The sequence below is a fragment of the Anomaloglossus baeobatrachus genome, chromosome 6 (genome assembly GCF_048569485.1).
Source record: "Anomaloglossus baeobatrachus isolate aAnoBae1 chromosome 6, aAnoBae1.hap1, whole genome shotgun sequence".
Lineage (NCBI taxonomy): Eukaryota > Metazoa > Chordata > Amphibia > Anura > Aromobatidae > Anomaloglossus > Anomaloglossus baeobatrachus.
In genome coordinates, this window is record NC_134358.1 from 517,773,651 (window position 1) to 517,792,304 (window position 18,654).

General features: G+C 43.7%; 1 protein-coding gene across 1 annotated transcript in view; it reads left to right on the forward strand.

The window, feature by feature from the left end:
- Positions 1-18,654, forward strand: part of PARD3 (par-3 family cell polarity regulator) — an 807,488-nt gene that overhangs the window by 422,241 nt on the left and 366,593 nt on the right. The window contains 2 exon segments of the mRNA XM_075315482.1: positions 3,592-3,740; positions 5,862-5,900. Coding sequence (XP_075171597.1) covers positions 3,592-3,740; positions 5,862-5,900 — 188 coding nt within the window.

Sequence of the window (18,654 nt, forward strand, 5' to 3'; positions counted from 1 at the left end):
ATTTACACCTTATTGTAATTGTATTTTTTTTCTAATTTTGTGTTTCATTTTGACCTTTTTTGTTTGCCTATTTTATGTAGTGCTTGTTGCGTTTACCTCCACCAATGATGAAAAAGATAAAGATAATAGCTTTCCTCTCCTCTTCAAGGAAATTGTCTGCATTCTTGTTAGAAAAAAGCATATGTATACAGTTAATGGAAATTGGTTCCTTACATGATGTTTATTCTGGCCTCTAAATTTACCTTTCCAAATTATTTGACCTGTGACTGCAACTATTATTGTGTTGTGTTATGGGCCACATTTCCTGTAATTTTTAGAAGGACTTGATCTTTCACTTCTGATCCTCCATGTTGCCATTGGCCCTGGATTGTTGGGTCAGCCCTGTAATGATGTAGCAGGGCTGAGCTTATAATTTGATTCTGCAATAAATTATACTTTTTATCTACTATTTTCGAAATATCTGTTTGCAGCACTTAATTGCTTTGTTTATGCTGTACTCACCTGCAGAAGTGTTGGACTTAGGCTACGCTTGTGGTGTATACAGCAAGAAACTCCATCTGTATAGGCCACATACAGTTTATCTATATGTCTGCACCCAGCAGAGGTCTAAGTTAGGCTAAGTTCACATTTCCGCTAAAATCTATCAGTCACAATCCGCTGCTCTTGTAAACAGCGGAATCCGTTTAGCGGATTCTGCTGCTCCCATAGACTTGTATGAGCAGCGGATTGTGACTGATGATGCTGCGTTGCACCCTCCGCCCGACTGATCAGTCGTGGAACGACTGACCGCCGGGCGGGAGGAACGCAGCATGTAACGTTTTTTGAGCAGCGAGATCCGTCGGATTTCGCTGCGCATGCTCTCTGGCTCCCTGCACACGTCACCAGCTTTGGTTGGTTACCCGATATTTACCCTGGTTACGGTGCAAGGAGCCAGCGCTAAGCGGTGTAGGCCCGTAACCAAGGTAAATATCGGGTAACCAAGGTAAACATCGGGTGCTTTGCTGTTACCCGATATTTAGGCTGGTTACGTGTGCAGGGAGGCCGACACTTCCCCGCTCGGCCCCGCCCCCTCCCGCACTCCGCACATGTATGTACACACACACACACACACCTGTCCCCAGCCATGCAGACAAGCACTGCCACTGACACCCTCGTCTGGCCACGCCCCCCGCTCGGCTCCGCCCCCTCCCGCACTTTGCATGTGCACACACATACATACATACATACATACATACATACATGCACATACACACACTCACTCACAGATACACTCACCTGTCCCCAGCCATGCAGACCGCAGCACTTCCACTGACATCCTCAGCGCCTGGCCCCGCCCCCCGCTCGGCTCTGCCCCCGAACTCCGCCCCCCGCACACAACGGAATCCGACAAAGAATTCTGTTCTTTGTCATCCGTTGTACAGCGTTGAACAGCGCATCAGTCACATGCGTCAAGCGACGCATGTGACTGATACAAATCAACGGAAATGTGAACTTAGCCTTAGCCCTGAATACATGTGTTTGTTTTCTTTTTGCTTTTTTATTACTGCCATAGCCAGCGTCAGGTATACTTGGACCTTTGCCAGTGGGCCTCTTTTCATTGCATTTTCTTTCTTGGTAAAGCACAGGTGGGACGTTCATTTTCCCAAAGGACAACATGAGAGACTGTGACTGTTCTGGAGGGCTGAACAAACAGCCCCTCACGTAGTATATCCCCACAAAACACCCCACACAGTATGACCCTGCACATAGTAGGATGTCTCCACTCAACCCTCATACAGTATGATATGCCCACAAAGCCCCTCATACAGTGTGACGTCTCCACAAAGCTCCTCATGCAGTATGATGTTCCCACAAAACCCCTCACCCTCACACAGTATGATGTGCCCACAAAGCCCTTCACACAGTATGATGTCCCCACAAAGCCCCTCACGCAGTATGATGTGCCCACAAAGCCCCTCACACAGTATGATGTCCCCACAAAGCCCCTCACACAGTATGATGTCCCCACAAAGCCCCTCATACAGTATGATGTCCCCACAAAGCCCCTCACGCAGTATGTCTCCACAAAGCCCCTCACACAGTATGATGTCTCCACAAAGCCCCTCACACAGTATAATGTCCCCACAAAGTCCCTCACACAGTGTGATGTCTCCACAAAACCTTTTCCTCAGTAACATGTCCCCACAAACCCCCTCACTCGCTATGTCTCCACAAAACCCCTCACAGTATAATGTCCCAACTAAGCCCCTCACACAGTATGGTGTCTCCACAAAGCCGCTCACACAGTATGATGTGCGCACCAAGCCGCTCACACTGTATGATGTCCCCACAAAGGCGCTCACACAGTATGATGTGCGCACCAAGCCGCTCACACTGTATGATGTCTCCACAAAGCCGCTCACATAGTATGATGTGCCCACAAAGCCACACACCGTATGATGTGCCCACAAGCCTCTCACAAAATATGAGGTCCCCACAAAGTCCCACACACAGTATGTTTCCACAAAGCCCCTCAGAGAGTATCATGTCCTCAGTGTACTATGTCACCACACATCTCCCCCCCCCCCCCCCCCCCATGCAGTACGATGCACCCATACATCCCTTCCACACAATATGATGTCCCCACGCAGCCCCCCTCGCAGTATTGACGACACCACACAGCCCCACACAGTATTTTATCCCCAGTTTCCTGCTAGTACTGACAATTTAAAAAAATAAGAAATTACTCACCTAACCACATTTTCATGCTACTCTGACATGTCCAGTGTACTGGACTCCGCACAGCTGGTTTGATATAGTATTAGTGAGGGGGTGGACAATGGTATATGTCAGAGCTATATGTCATGAGATCCTTCTTATGTACGGTAGATATTCGACAGAAGGATTTTTCTGGACTGTGACCAGTGTATGTGACTGTATATTTTATCTTTGCACCCCACTGATTAGAGTCCTCGCCTCTATCCTGCGCTGTTTCTAGTTTTCATAGTCGCTTAAGCAGCTCGGTGTTATTTGTGCGGCCCTTCATACCCACTCCTAACATAAAGTCCCCGTCTACCTGGCCTGACCTCACACCGCAGTTGCCCACAGAACACATGTTTACCGAATGTGTTGCAGCTGTGAAATGTAATTAGGACGGCAATTCACGGTGGCCTGCGGGATTTTAAGAATATCTGGAAAGAAGAATCAGTCCAGGAATTTATTAAGAGCCACATTTAAAAGGGAAATTCTATGGGTCAAGAATTATTCACAGTAATTATATTTTTTTTTAATAAAAATAAATGTAGATATTAATTTTTATGTTTTAATGAAGCACAATTTATAAGCTAGAATTCATTTTTTTCCTCTTAATATTGTGTTTACTATATCCCTATATATACAGTATATATAGAATTTTTATATGTTCAGCACACATTATATTATGAGAATGTGAGGAAATCACATAGCAGTATGTATGTAGCATGCCTGATCTGCTCTGACATTTCTTTGGCTATGTTATTTTAGCCGTATTTTAGTTTTGTCTTGTTTTTTTCTAACTTGTAGATCTGGTCTTTTGGGAATCTTAAAAGTTCTAAGTAATACAGACTTGATGACTTTTTCCTTTTCTCTTGAAGGTAAATGGGGTAGATTTGACTGGAAAGACCCAAGAAGAAGTTGTTTCATTACTAAGAAGCACAAAAATGGGAGGCTCTGTCAATCTCTTAGTCCTGCGGCAAGACGAAGCCTTTCAACCACGTGAACTGGTATGAATGAATATTTAGTCTGCTGTCAATATTCTTTCAGAGAAAATCCAGTGAAATATGATTTGCTAAAATAGGGGTCCAATATGTCCTACTTAAGGGTATGTGCAGACGATTAGGTGTGGTGCAGAAATGACAAATCTGCACTCAAATATGCATAAAAAATGGGATGATATCGCAACGTGTGCACACAGCCTTAAAGGTAGTGACATTGTTTAACCCCTTACCATTTTACATTTACGTTACCTGTTCGCCTGTCACTATATGGATCAGGCTCAGGAGCTGAGCCTGCTCCATACAAGGTGGGTGCCGGCTGCATTACATAGCTGGCACTTGAGAGTAACTTTTTAAAATCCTGCTGTCAAGCATGACATCAGCAACTAATTGGCTTCCAAGATAACAGCAGTCAGATTAGATCCCATCGGCTACTTTGTGCGATGTAGTTGGGGGTTGCATTTTCTGCCATTATGGTGTTCTTACTTTCTCGTCTTTCTCATTCTTACACCCTTTCTATTTGTCTCCCCTTGTTTCTCTCACCCTCTCTGTTTCTATAATTCTCTGTCTAGCTGTCTGTCTTTTCTCTTTTTCTTTCTTTTCTTCTCACTTTTTTCTCTTTGTTTCTTTTTCTCGCTTTCTTTCCTTTTCTCGTTTTCTTTCCTTTTCTCGCTTTCTTTCCTTTTCTCGCTTTTCTTTCCTTTTCTCGCTTTTCTTTCCTTTTCTCGCTTTTCTTTCCTTTTCTCGCTTTTCTTTCCTTTTCTCGCTTTTCTTTCCTTTTCTCGCTTTTCTTTCCTTTTCTCGCTTTTCTTTCCTTTTCTCGCTTTTCTTTCCTTTTCTCGCTTTTCTTTTCTTTTCTCGCTTTTCTTTCCTTTTCTCCCTTTTCTTTCCTTTTCTCCCTTTTCTTTCCTTTTCTCGCTTTTCTTTCCCTTTCTCGCTTTTCTTTCCCTTTCTCGCTTTTCTTTCCCTTTCTCGCTTTTCTTTCCCTTTCTCGCTTTTCTTTCCCTTTCTCGCTTTTCTTTCCTTTTCTCGCTTTTCTTTCCTTTTCTCGCTTTTCTTTCCCTTTCTCGCTTTTCTTTCCCTTTCTTGCTTTTCTTTCCCTTTCTCGCTTTTCTTTCCCTTTCTCGCTTTTCTTTCCTTTTCTCGCTTTTCTTTCCTTTTCTCGCTCCCCTTTCCTTTTCTCGCTCCCCCTTTCTGGCTCTTGCTTTCTTGCTCTTGCTTTCTTGCTCTTGCTTTCTTGCTCTCTTGCTCTCGCTTTCTTGCTTGCTCTCGCTGTCTTTCTTTTTCTTTCTCTTGCTCTCTCTTTATCTTGTGAACGTGATAGTTTATTCCTAACATTGTGTTACCAATGCTTACATAGTGGTTTCTAATGTTGCATTTGTAAGATCTCCAAGTAATAATACAAAGAATGCCTGGAGCAAACATTTAATAAACTCCTTTCTCCAGGTTTTTTGCTTTGGTGTTGTAGTATTTGGAGGTTGCGGCTGCACCGTACATCCTGTGTATGATTCCCAGTGACCCGCGTTTGTGAGGACGGGTGCTCTCCTGTGTGCCGGGCAGATGAGCCTCTCATTCGCAGTACAGCTGGGGCTATGAATATCATTTATCTGTGACAACTGTATTTGAGTAGTTGTCAGCAACATCTAGTCTCATAGCTGGGCTGTCGCTGTTCTCTACATTGGCATGATGTTCATGCCATGCCCAGATGGTGCAGTTATTTATGTTTTTTTTTTTTTTATAAATGACTAATTATCCTTGGTAAATATTCAGAGGCCTCCATTTACATGCATTTGATTAATTTCATCTTGTGTCTTTACTAAAGACTTAATCAGGAATTAATTGTGTGTGGTAATGTTTTTACTTACAGGAATGAATGATAAGAAATGGTATTTATTCTTTAGTATCATACATGGACCATTTGATCTATAGCGCCTAATTTGTTTCCCATTACGTCTTCATATGAATAGGAAAAAAAAAAAAGTAAAAATCCATCGGCTATAATACACATCCATGGAATAAAGCTGCTTTCTGCATTTAGATTATAAGACTTACATTTTATAGTGATCTTCCAATTATACATGGATTATTATACCAAATATGTCAATATTTATTTATTTTTTTTCATTTTAGATTCCAGAATCCAACCCGGTCCCTAATCCGAGAGAGCCGGTAAGAAGTATATGAGTACAGTAATAAGTGTACAAAGTTTGCATTAACAAAGCATTGTATTTCAGTGCGATAATAGAAATAGTAAATCGATTAATCTTTATACAGAAGAGTTTAAAGGGAACCAGTCCTCAATTTCCAATTTCCTTGTTACTAAACTGATGCCAGCACATTATGTCCCGCCTAACTAGGATCCTAGCGATCCATTAAATACCGGAATCCTAGTAGTAATACTGTGGAAAAAGGAAGCGCAATAGGGTCTTACCCGGTAGAGAATTTAGATCCCGCAAGGGGTACAATACACTCACCTTATCAGGTTGTGAGTCACAACCCCTTTGAAACACATGCAATGATGGTATCAGCTGTGTAGAACGTGTAGTACAGTGGAAGAGGAAATCGGGTATATACCGCGCTGATACTAAAATTGAATATTCTAAAAAAATATTCCTTTATTGTTGTACAGGTCGAGGCGTTTCAGAGATATCCATCTCCTTCATCAGGACATAAAAAGGAACAGTATCAATTAGTACTCAGTACTGTTCCTTTTTATGTCCTGATGGAGATGGATAGCGTTGAAACGCGTCAACCTGTACAACAATAAAGGAATATTTTATTGTAATATTCAATTGGAGTATCAGCGCGGTATATACCCGATTTCCTCTTTCCACTGTACTACAAATACCGTAATCCTGTCATAACGCTAAAACTGATCTTTACTCGCTGCTATCCTGCATGGTACTTGTGGCGATATGATGGTCCATTGGGTGCATCTGCGGTGCGTTCTGGGACCCGACTTCTCTGCCTTTGATTAAAAAGAGCAGGTTCGCAAGATCAAGGCAAGCAGTGAGGTTGGTCCGCATTGTCCATTGGAGCGCTCAGCACCGAGTACCATGTAGGAGAGCAGTGAACCAAGAATATACTTAGCAGGACGCAAGGGCACATAAATTGTTAGTATCCTAGGAGGGGCATAATGTGCTGGCTGCAGTTCAAAGGGAACCTGTCTGTCTGTTCATGCTGCCATAACCAGGGACAGTATAAAACGGAGCTTCGCCACAAGATTACAGCCAGTATGTTTAATAAGCATTAAAGATAACCTCTCACCTGTAAAAATGCTATTATCCTGCAGATCTAGGGTTAATCTGCAGAGATATAGTGTTTGAATCCTGCCTGGCCCCTGCACGTTAGACCCCACTGCTAGGAGGAAATCATCTTTATTCCTCGGGGCAACGTTTGGGTTTCAGTAATGGAGGCGTCGCCACTCTATGTATGGAGCGCAGCGGCTATAACCACGCACTCAGCACTGACTGACAGCCACTTAGCATTTAGAGGAAGCTGTCAGTCACTACGGGGGTCCTGGTTACAGTCGTCACTCTCCATACGCAGAGCGGTGACTGAACCAGCACTGGAGGGTCCAGCACTGGCCGCCTCCCCCTTGACTGAAAGCCAAATGCTGCCGGGAGGTTTAAAGTTCATTTCCTCCCAGCAGTGCAGTTTAACACTAGAACTACTGGACTCGTGACACCTGTATAGAAATACATGGTGAAAAGTAGTCAAAATGACTACCTCAGTAGTTCTAGTGTTAATGTGCAGGTGCCGGGCAAGATTCAAACACTATTAACCTACAGATTAACCCCACATCTGCAGATTAATAGCGTTTTTACAGGTGGAAGGTTCCCTTTAAATGACTGCCGGTAGCATGCTAGGTTATTGGCGGCCATTGAATAACTTGTTTTGACCAGCTGGCGACAATTGTATATGCACAGAATATTCAGTGCTATGGCTCTGTGCTCATTGAATATCATTCGATTGCCAGCACATCTCCCGTTTACTCTGGGCGATGTGCTGCTGAAAAAAGTGGTTTTCATGTCTGCTTAAAAATCATCACACCTGACGAACAAGTATTTTCCACATTGGTCGGATTTTTGTCGGCCCATCTAGGCAGACTGGATAATCGGTAAACAGCATTGCTAGGAACACTTGTTTCCTGATTATTGCCCTATCTAGATGGCCTTTTATGCTTTATACACTTGGCAAAGATGCTTACAAAGGCTATGAGGTGGAACACCGCTTCAGTAAAAACTCCTTATGCCACCGTCTTGTAGGATTATTCTCCTTTTGAAGCAAAGCTTTTGTGGGAAAATATCTCATTAATATGTCCTTGACATGAGCATGTTAAGATATTGAATCAACAGAAATTTTAAAGGGAATCTGTCAGCACATGCTTTCAATATAACCTGAGAGCAGCATGATGTAGGGGCTAATACCCTGATTCCAGTGATCGTCCGTCATTGTCTTATCAGCAGGAGAATTTTACTACAAAACTAGTTGTCTCTGCTCTGTGTAACCACAACCCCACCGCTGATTAATAGCTTTATGTCACTGTACCCAGAAAGCTGACAATTAGTGGTGTGGGCAGGGTTATACATGGCTCAGTTTTCTTAAAGGGAACCTGTCACCAGATTTGGCCCCAATAAGCTGCGGCCACCATCACTGAGGTACAGCATTGCAAAATGCTGTATATAAGAACCCAGGCAGCTGTGTAGAATGTAAAAAAACACTTTTATTATACTAGCCTAAGCAGCGGTCTGGTTTGATGGGTATCAATGCTTTCCGGTCTGGGGCCTCCTCTCTCTCCGGTCCAGCACCTCCTCTCTGTGGCGATCACCGTCCTCCTTATTCTGAGGCTCATGTGTATGACATGTCCTACGTCATCCACACTGGCCGGCATTGAGGTCCTGCGCAGGTTGCACTTTGATCTGCCTTACTCAGGGCAGATTAAAGTATTGTAGTGCACATGCGCCGGCGGTATTTAACCTTTCCATGCGCATTACAGTACGTTGATCTTCCCTCAGCAGAGCAGATCAAAGTGCGCCTGCGCAGGACCGCAATGTTGGCCTCTGTATGGATGACGTGTATGCGTCATCCACACTGGGCTGGGAAGGAGGAGGATGGAGATTGCAGCAGAGAGAAGGTGCCGGACCAGAGAGCAGCAACACCCATTGGACCGAACCACCCCTTAGGTGAGTATTATTAAAGTGTTTATGTTCTACAGATCGGCCTGGGCTCTTAATATACAGCATTCCAAAATACTATGTATAAGAGCTCAGTGGTGGTGGCCGCAGCTTATAGTCGCAAAATCTGGTGACAGGTTCCCTTTAAGTGTGCTATATCTGCTGCAGAGAAAATGAAAGCATGCAGCTCAGTAAGTGACACCTCACTGGAATCAGGATCCCCACATTATGCTGCTTTCAGATTACATAGCAAAAAACTGGTGACAGATTCCCCTTAATCACGACATTGAATTACGATTTCTTGGCTGATACATGCCTTCGGGGACTGCTCTATTTCCCTACTTTACAGTGTTCGGTTGATTGTGATCTTTCTGATAATATCATGTTCAGTGGTTGTCTTGTATTGCTTTACTGTATGTAGTTATCCTAAAGTGATTTAATTGGAAGAAAAATCATCACATCGAAGGCAAATGAAGTTAAAATAGAATCTAATAGAAGTCTACTATATGTAGTGTATTATTTCTCGGAGATGTAATAATATCTATATGCATTGGATGGGTGATTGTCTGAATTACAATGCCTTCAAAAAGTATTCATACGCCATAAACGTTTCCACATGTTTTTCACGTTACACTTCACAATATTTTAAGTTTGTGAAGTGTAAAGGAAATGATACGTGGTTTTCTAAATATTTTAAGATATAAATCTGAAAATTGTGACATGCATTTGTATTCAGTCCCCCTGAGTCAATACTTGTAGGACCACCTTTTGCTGTGATTACTGTTGCAAGTCTTTTGGGGTATGTCCTCACCAGCTTTGTACATCTAGAGACTGAAATTTTCTTTGCAAAATAGCTTTGAAGTCTTTTGCAGGTTCTAACAGGTTTTCCTCCAGGATTGTCCTGTATTGAGCTCCATCCATCTTCCATCAACTCTGACCAGCTTCCCTGTCCTTGTAGAAAAGCCTCCCCACAGCATGATGTTGTCACCACCATGTGTGACGGTGGGGATGGTGTTTTCAGGGTGATCTGTGGTGTTAATTTCTTGCCACATATGTATATATATATATATGTATATATGTATATATGTGTGTTTGTGTGTGTATGTATATATCGTTTTGCATTTAGACCACAAAGTTCTACTTTGGACTCATCAGATCAGAGCACTTCCTTCCATATGCTCGCAGTGTCCCCTACATGTCTTTTTGCAAAGAGCAAGAAGGGCTTTCTATGGCTTGCTTCCCAACATGTTTTTCTTTTTACCACTCTTCCATAAAGATGAGATTTGTGGTATATACAACTAATAATTGTCCTGTGGACAGATTCTCCCACCTGAGCTGTGAATCTCTGCAGCTCCTCCAGAGTGACAATTAGCCTTTTGACTTTTTCTAATTAGTCCTCTCATTGCTTGGGATGTCAGTTTAGGTGGACGGCCATGTCTTGGTAGATTTTCAGGTGTGCTGTACTCCTTCCATTTTTGGAGGATCAATTGAACCATGCTCCAGGAGATGTTCAGAGCTTGGGCTATTTATTTATAACCTAACCATGCTTTACTCTTCTCCACAACTTTATCCCTGACCTGTGTGGTGTGTTCCTTGGTTTTCATGATTCACTTTGATCCCTAACGATCTCATACAAACCTCTGAGGCCTTCACAGAACAGCTGTAGTTAAAATAAATTACACACAGGTGGACTCAATTTATTAAATAGGTGACTTCTGGAGCAAATTGGTCACATATGATTTTATTTAGGGGTATCAGACTAGAGGGGTCTAAATACAAATATACATTTTTAGAAAACCATGTATAATTTTCATTAAACTTCACAAATGCTACTTTGTGTTGGTAAATCCCAATAAAATACATTTCAGTTTGTGGGTGTAATGTGAAGAAAATATGGGAAAGTTCACAGGGTATGATTACTTTTTTAAGGCATTGTTGATGTGGTATTCTTTTGGCTTTCCAATACTTTGTGTCTTTGGGTGCCAGTATTTGGGGGGATTTACTTGCACTTAAGACCTCAATTATCTTCTGTAAAATGAATACCTTTTCTAAAAGCAAATATTTGGAAGGTCTGTGAATTTGGGGCACTCTTCCCCCTAAGATATTTTCTCTGTAAGTTAAGACTTCCTCACTCATCACGGATGGTAATACATTAAGGGATAAAAAGGTCGGAAAAGACCAAGTTTGTAAAAGATATTTGAGATCATTTGCTTTACGGGAAATGGTAATTTCATTTATTTTCAATTTCTAAAGTAAATAAAATAACATATCACGGGTAACTCTATCTCCATATTTCTTAAGGGGAAACAGTTTCTTGGGGGGGGGGAATAAAAACTGATGTGAAATGAATAATTGTCAGTCTGCAGAGAGGTCCAGGAGCTGCAGGAGACCCGGCTTGCATCGTTTTAATTAGCTAATACCGTCTTATAATAACACGGCGCTCGCTCTTGATGTGGCATCCACGTTTGTGGCTATTGTTTGAGCCGGCACAGGATGTTGGTTCTGTTCCGTCCCCGCAGCAGGCTAAGAAGAGAGAAATTGTGAAAGAACGTGGGATACATATTAAAAGAGACACCTAGTGACTTTTCCGAAGACAGGAAAATAATAAGACATATGGAAGTAGTTATTTGATTCCTTTTCACATAGCTTTGATTTTGCTAAAGGAAGAAAATCACATGCCATAAATTTTATTTCTTTGAAAATTCCCATCAGATTCATCTTTTTTTTTTTTTTTCAAGTGCACATTGAAATTGAACTCAGACTTATCTTTTGAAGTGTCGGGCTAAGCTTGTAAGACATTAAGGTGGAAGTTTACCATTGAAGAGTTTTTCTTTATTAAACTAGTTCATTGCAGGGAAAAGTCGCCTGGATTGCTTCTTTGTATCAAATACAGATAGTTTTTAGACAAATTTCAGGAAGCCAAAACTTGAGGTTGAGGCATGTTTGACTCGGTGAATAATTAGTAGGTGGCCTAAGGAATGTTCACACGATTGTATTGTAGACTTGTTTTCTTGTCCATATTATGGCCACAATTTCCAGCCTAAATGTAGCTGCTTAACCTGAACTAATCTCATCATACATACCGTATTTTTCGGACCATAAGACGCACTTTTTTCCCCCAAATATTGGGGGAAAGTGGGGGTGCGTCTAATGGTCTGAATGTAGGACATGGTTGCGGGGAATGAGGGTGCTGAGGTGGAGCGGGTCATCGGAGGCACGAGCAGGCAGCAGCAGCGCCTGCCGTGACCACGTGGGCCCGCTTATTACATATGCACGCCCATCCTCCCGCCCATCTCTCAGCGCTGAAGCCGGGGCTGATAGGTGGGCGGGATGATGGGCAGGGACGCGCGCATAATTAACAGCCGGCCGTGATCACCCCTGGCAACTACAGCCTGGAGTGATCATGCTCTGCTGTATTCACTGCCCCCCGCTCATCATCATCAGCGCGGGGTGCAGTGAATCAATGTACTCACCGTTCCCCTGCAGCATCGCGATGTCCTCCAGTCTGCCGGCCGCGCTGTGTGGACTGGAGACTAGCGTTGCTCACAGTGATGACGTCATCGCTGTGCGCACGTGTGTCTTCACAGCCGCGCCGGCAGACTGGAGGACAATACATCGCAGTGCTGCAGGGAACGTGGCCGGCTCAACACAGCACTGCCAGCACAGACAGGAGGAGGAGCGACGCTGCGTTGAATGAGGAAAGGTGAGTGTAAACGTTTATATTTTTGTGTGTGCCGCAGGATGGGGGTATATGAGCAGGATGATGGGGGTATATGAGCAGGATGGGGCCATATACCAGGATGATGGGAGTATATGAACAGGATGATGGCATATAGCAGGATGATGGGGGTATATGAGCAGGATGATGGGGCCATATACCAGGATGATGGGAGTATATGAACAGGATGATGGCATATAGCAGGATGATGGGGGTATATGAGCAGGATGATGGCGTATATAGCAGGATGGGAGCACATACCAGGATGAGGGACATAAATATATACACAAGGCAGGAGGATCATTACCAGGATGGGGTACCTTAGTAGAGAATTTGGGGATATTACCCCCATAATAGTGTCAGCAGCAGATCCTCGCCCCATAACAGTGTGTCATGTCCACATTTTTTACTTAAAGTTTTATTTTCCTATTTTCCTTCTCTAAAACCAGGGTGCGTCTTATGGTCCGGTGCGTCTTATAGTCCGAAAAATAAGGTACCCAAGAAGCTATTGGTTTGGGTCAAAGAATCGTGTGGAGTCATGGCTGCAAGACTATCATGTTGACCTGTTGTAAAGACTTATGTCCCGGCAGTAGACAGAAACGTGCAAAGTGGGACAGAGCCAAATCAGGTCTAGAAATGTAGTCCTATCTATATCACAGCATTTCTACAGAAGTGGTTGCCATTCATCTTCAATTTAAAGGCTGTTTTTGAGGATTTTCGATTGTCAGTTTATCCCTACAATAGAAGTATTTAAGGTTGTGTGAATTCCCAAAACCCCCAAGGTCATCACAACCAAAGGACTTCTTAATTTTGTCACTCTGCTTAGTACTATTGCTCAGCTGTAATACTGAACATGCTGACACGTAGTACCATACTCAGCAGTGCTAATGTGCACATTGATGTGCCTGGATGAAATGGTTGTTGAGGCCCCTGTGACTTCCAAAGTATAGTTCATCACTTGGAAATTCCACATAATCCTTTTAAATCCTTAAAGGTGTTTTCCTCTACTGATATGACCCCCTTTTATTTGTCCTAACTCTTCCTAACCAACACTTTCCCAATATATTTCTGCTACCTACCTTGCTCCTGTAAGCTGATATCTCTGCAGCTCCCATTTTCCTATGTTGAGGCTCCCAGCTGCAGACCAGAATCAGGCAATCTGAGCAGGGCATGTCACTGGTGGGGCTACCTTTCTGTGAGTGATACCAGTCAGTGATATACCATTTAATAATTGGCACTTTGCAGCGCTTGTCATATGAAAGTACCGCACTGTAAAGCAGGCTGAGAGGAATGTGAATTCTGATCTGGGCATGTGTGCACGGACTGCTGTCACTTACAGAGAAGCTTCCACCCAACAGTCACATACCCTGCTCAGTGTGTCCGATTCTGGTCTGCAGCCAAAATGCTCAAAGCCAGAACATCAACATATAAATATAGGAGCCGCAGAGGGATCAGCTTACAGGAGCAGGTTAGATTGCAGAAATATATTGGGAAAGTGTTAGTTCGGAAGCGTTAGGACAAATAAAAGGGGTCATATTAGTAGTGGGAAAACCTCTTTAAGGACCAAGCAATTTTGTTTGTTTTGCACTTTCATAATAGGTTAGACATCTGCCCTCTGTGGCTCAGATTCTGTTTTTCGGCCCTCCCCAAAGTCCCTGACACGCTCCATGACTGATATATTCATCATATGGCATTAAGTGCTCAACTCTACTGGATATTGAGGATGAGCCAAAAAGAAGTAATTTATTTATTCATTATTTATTATTATTGTTCTATTCGTTTCACGGGTAGATCATGTACCCAGTATAGTCTATGGGGATGTTCAGATGTTCGTGGTTTTTTTTTTTTTGTTTTTTTTTTTGTTTTTTTCCTACCACAAAAAAACAGACCGAGACATCACTGTTTTTGATTGGAGACAAATCTATGGTTCCAAGACAAAATCACTGGCATCACACATTGCCGTCCATGTGCAGTCCGTGTAGCGTCCGTTTTTTAATATTGGACTAAATAGGAGAAAGTTTGTAATTTTTTTTAATTTTTTTCATATGAGAAAATCACTGAGCAAACAAAAATTGACACTGACCAAACACTTATAACGCTCCATCTTTATTTATTTTTTTTTTGTTTTTGTGTAAAAGCAAAATCAGTGACCTGACATCTGAATGAGGCCTAAGGCAGTGCAGTCGAGGTGTAACTTCTGCCTCCAGGAGGCGCCGTAGTCTTCAGAAATGATTTTAGGGCCCCACAATCGTTTCTCATTAAAGTCAGAGTCAAATGAAACTTTCTAACTAGTCTTGAAAATACAATTGTGTTTGGCAAGTGATATTTCACTGCTTTGTGCCAAAGTGCATAAATACAATTTCTGCCAGATGTGGTGTAATAGCTTAGATAATGAGAATAATGAATTTCAATGTATATGTGCAAATGAGGTTCAGTCATAGTTAGCTGGCATGTGGAGGAAATTAAAATATTTCCCTTCCAAAATCTTGGCAATGGTCTGAATTCAGTGGTAAAAGAACAACATGCACCATAGAGCGTCATTGTGCCGGTCTTCCGGAAGTCATAACGGATTGACACGTTGCAAATTTTTCAATTATTGACAGAGCCAGTTAATAGTTCTTTTTGATATAGCGAAATGAACAACATCGTTGTTTCAAGCATTAGCCAAATGGCTGTTTTATATACTTTTATGATAAAGCCTCATACATATGGCTTTTATATAGTTCCATGTAACCTCACAAGTTGTATGTACTCATAATAGGGCACCCAAAGACGTCTATGGGGCTCTTCAGATATCTGTGTCTCAAGCTTTATACAAAAGCATGCAGAATGTTTTTATCTTTAATTTCTTAGTATGGAAAATTTGTGACGTGCTCCTCCTTATTGCTACTTGGTTAAAATTACCCCTAATACTGCATTGTATGAGGCACATACAGTGGAGAAAATAAGTATTTCATGCGATGCCTATTTTGCAAGTTTTGCCACCAGAAAGAATGGAGAGTTCTGTAATTGTTATTGTAGGTACACTTCACCTGTGACAGATAAAAAAAAAAAAAAATCCAGAAAATCACTTTGTATGATTTTTAAATAATTAATTAGCATTTTATTGCATGAAATAAGCATTTTATCACCGACCAAACTGCAAGAATTCTGGCTCACTGATCTGTTATTTTTTCTTTAATGGGAACCTGTCATCAGAAATTTTGCTTTAAACCTAAAAGTTTCCCCTTCTGCAGCTCGTGGGCTGCATTCTAGCAATGTTCCTGTTGTTTTTTTGCCCCCTTTTAGACCAAATATAATACTTTCTAAAGTTGTACCTTTTGGGATGTAAATCTTCTAAATTATCCATGGGGGCGGGCTCTCTGGTGTCTGTTACTGTCCATCCTGCCGATTTACGCCGTCCCCCAATGCTCCATTTCATACTTCAGGACGCCGCCCAGTGCGCCCGAGGTCCGGCGCATGCGCAGTGCCACTGTAGCGGGACTGTGCACTGCGTGCACAGTGTGACCGCTGGTGACGTTTGCGCAGGCACGAGATTATGGGCGGCGCTGATTGTCATCACAAGTGCCTGCCCATAATCTAGTGCCCGCGCTTTCCCCTCTGCCTCCAGCATTCTGCGCTGGGGGACGGCGTAAATCGGCAGGATGGACAGTAACTGACACCAGGGAGCCTGCCCCCATGGACGATTTAGAAGATTTACATCCCAAAAGGTACAACTTTATAAAGTATTTGGTGTAAAAGGGGGCAAAAAAACAACAGGAACCTTGCTAGAATGCAGCCCAGGAGCTGCAGAAGAAGGGAATTTTGTTTACTTACCGTAAATTCCTTTTCTTCTAGCTCCAATTGGGAGACCCAGACAATTGGGTGTATAGCTATTGCCTCTGGAGGCCACACAAAGTATTACACTTAAAAGTGTAAGGCCCCTCCCCTTCTGGCTATACACCCCCAGTGGGATCACTGGCTCACCAGTTTTAGTGCCAAAGCAAGAAGGAGGAAAGCCAATAACTGGTTTAAAGACCAATTCAATCCGAGGAAACATCGGAGAACTGAACCATACCACATGAACAACATGTGTACCCGAAAAAACAGAAAAACCCCGAGAAAACAGGGCGGGTGCTGGGTCTCCCAATTGGAGCTAGAAGAAAAGGAATTTACGGTAAGTAAACAAAATTCCCTTCTTCTTTGTCGCTCCATTGGGAGACCCAGACAATTGGGATGTCCAAAAGCAATCCCTGGGTGGGTAAAAGAATACCTCATGATAGGGCCGTCAAACGGCCCTCTCCTACAGGTGGCCAACCGCCGCCTGAATGACTTATCTACCTAGGCTGGCGTCTGCCGAAGCGTAGGTATGCATCTGATAATGCTTGGTAAAAGTAAGTAGACTCGACCAGGTGGGTGCCTGACACACCTGCTGAGCCGTAGCCTGGTGCCGTAATGCCCAGGATGCACCCACGGCTCTGGTAGAATGGGCCTTCGGCCTTGAGAGAACCAGAAGCCCAGTAGAACTGTAGGTTTCAAGAATTGGTTCCTCGAGCCCCCGAGCAAGGGTGGATCTGGAAGCTTGCGACTGTTTACGCCGACCAGCGACAAGGACAAAGAGTGCATCCGGGTGGCGCAGGAGCGCCATGCGGGAAGTAGAACCTGAGTGCTCTCACCAGAACCAACAGATGCAAATCTTTCTGAAATTGATGGACTGGACGAGGACACAAAGAAGGTGAGGTGATATCCTGATTGATATGAAAATGGGATACCACCTTAGGGAGAAATTCCGGAACCGGACGCAGAACTACCCTGTCCTGGTGAAGGACCAGGAAGGGAGTTTGTATGAGAGCGTTGCTAGCTCGGAAACTCTCCTAAGAGACGAGACCGTTACTAGAAGGCCACTTCCCGTGAAAAACGGGAAGGGAGACATCCTTCAAAGGCTCGAAAGGCGGCATCTGGAGAGCAATTAGAACCTTGTTCAGATCTCAGGGCTCTAACGGCCGCTTGTACGGAGTGCTGAGAAGACAAACTCCCCGTAGGAACGTGCGTACCTAAGGAAGTCGTCGTTTCTGAAAAAATACAGATAGCGCTGAGACTTGTCCCTAAAGGGAACTGAGCGACAACCCATTTTCCTACCTAGATTGCAGGAAGGAAGGAAACATAGACGATGCAACCGGCCAGGGAGAAACACCCTGCGCCGAGCACCGAGATAAGAACATCTTCCACGTCCTGTGGTCAATCTTGGCGGACGTTGGTATGCTAGCCTGTCTCATGGTGGCAACCACGTCCTGAGGTAATCCTGACGACACTAGGTTCCAGGACTCAATGCCACACCATCCGGTTGAGGGCCGTAGAATTCAAATGGAAGAATGGCCCTTGAGACAGCCAGTCTGATTGGTCTGGTAGTGCCCCCGGTTAGCCTACCGTGAGGCACCACAGAACCGAGTACCACAACATCCTCGGCCAATTTGTAGCGACGAGGATGGCGCGGCCGCAGTCGGTCTTGATCTAGCGCAGTACTCTGGGCAACAATGCCAGAGGTGGCACCTAAGGTAGCTGGAACTGCGACCAATGCTGAACTAAGGCGTTTGCCGCCAGAGCTCGATGATTGTGAAACCGTGCCATGAAGCTGGCACATTGTTGTTGTGCCGTGACGCCATTAGATCGACGTCCGGCCTCTGTCAGCGGCGCCAGATCTCCTGAAACCCGTCCGGGTGAGGAGACCATACTCTTTCGGCCACACCTCAGCGACTTAGAAAGTCAGCTTCCTAGTTTCCACACTTGGGATGTGAATTGTGGATATGGTGGATGCCGTGTCTTCCACCCACATCAGAACCTGCCGGACTTCCTGGAAGGCTTGCCGGTTGCGCGTTCTTCCTTGGTGGTTGATGTATGCCACCGCTGTGGAGCTGTCCGACTGAAGTCGGATATGCTTGCTTTCCAGCCGCTGTTGGAAGGATTGTAGGGCAAGATACACTGCTCTGTGTTCAAGAACATTGATCTGAAGAGTGGACTCTTGCTGAGTCCACGTACCCTGAGCGCTGTA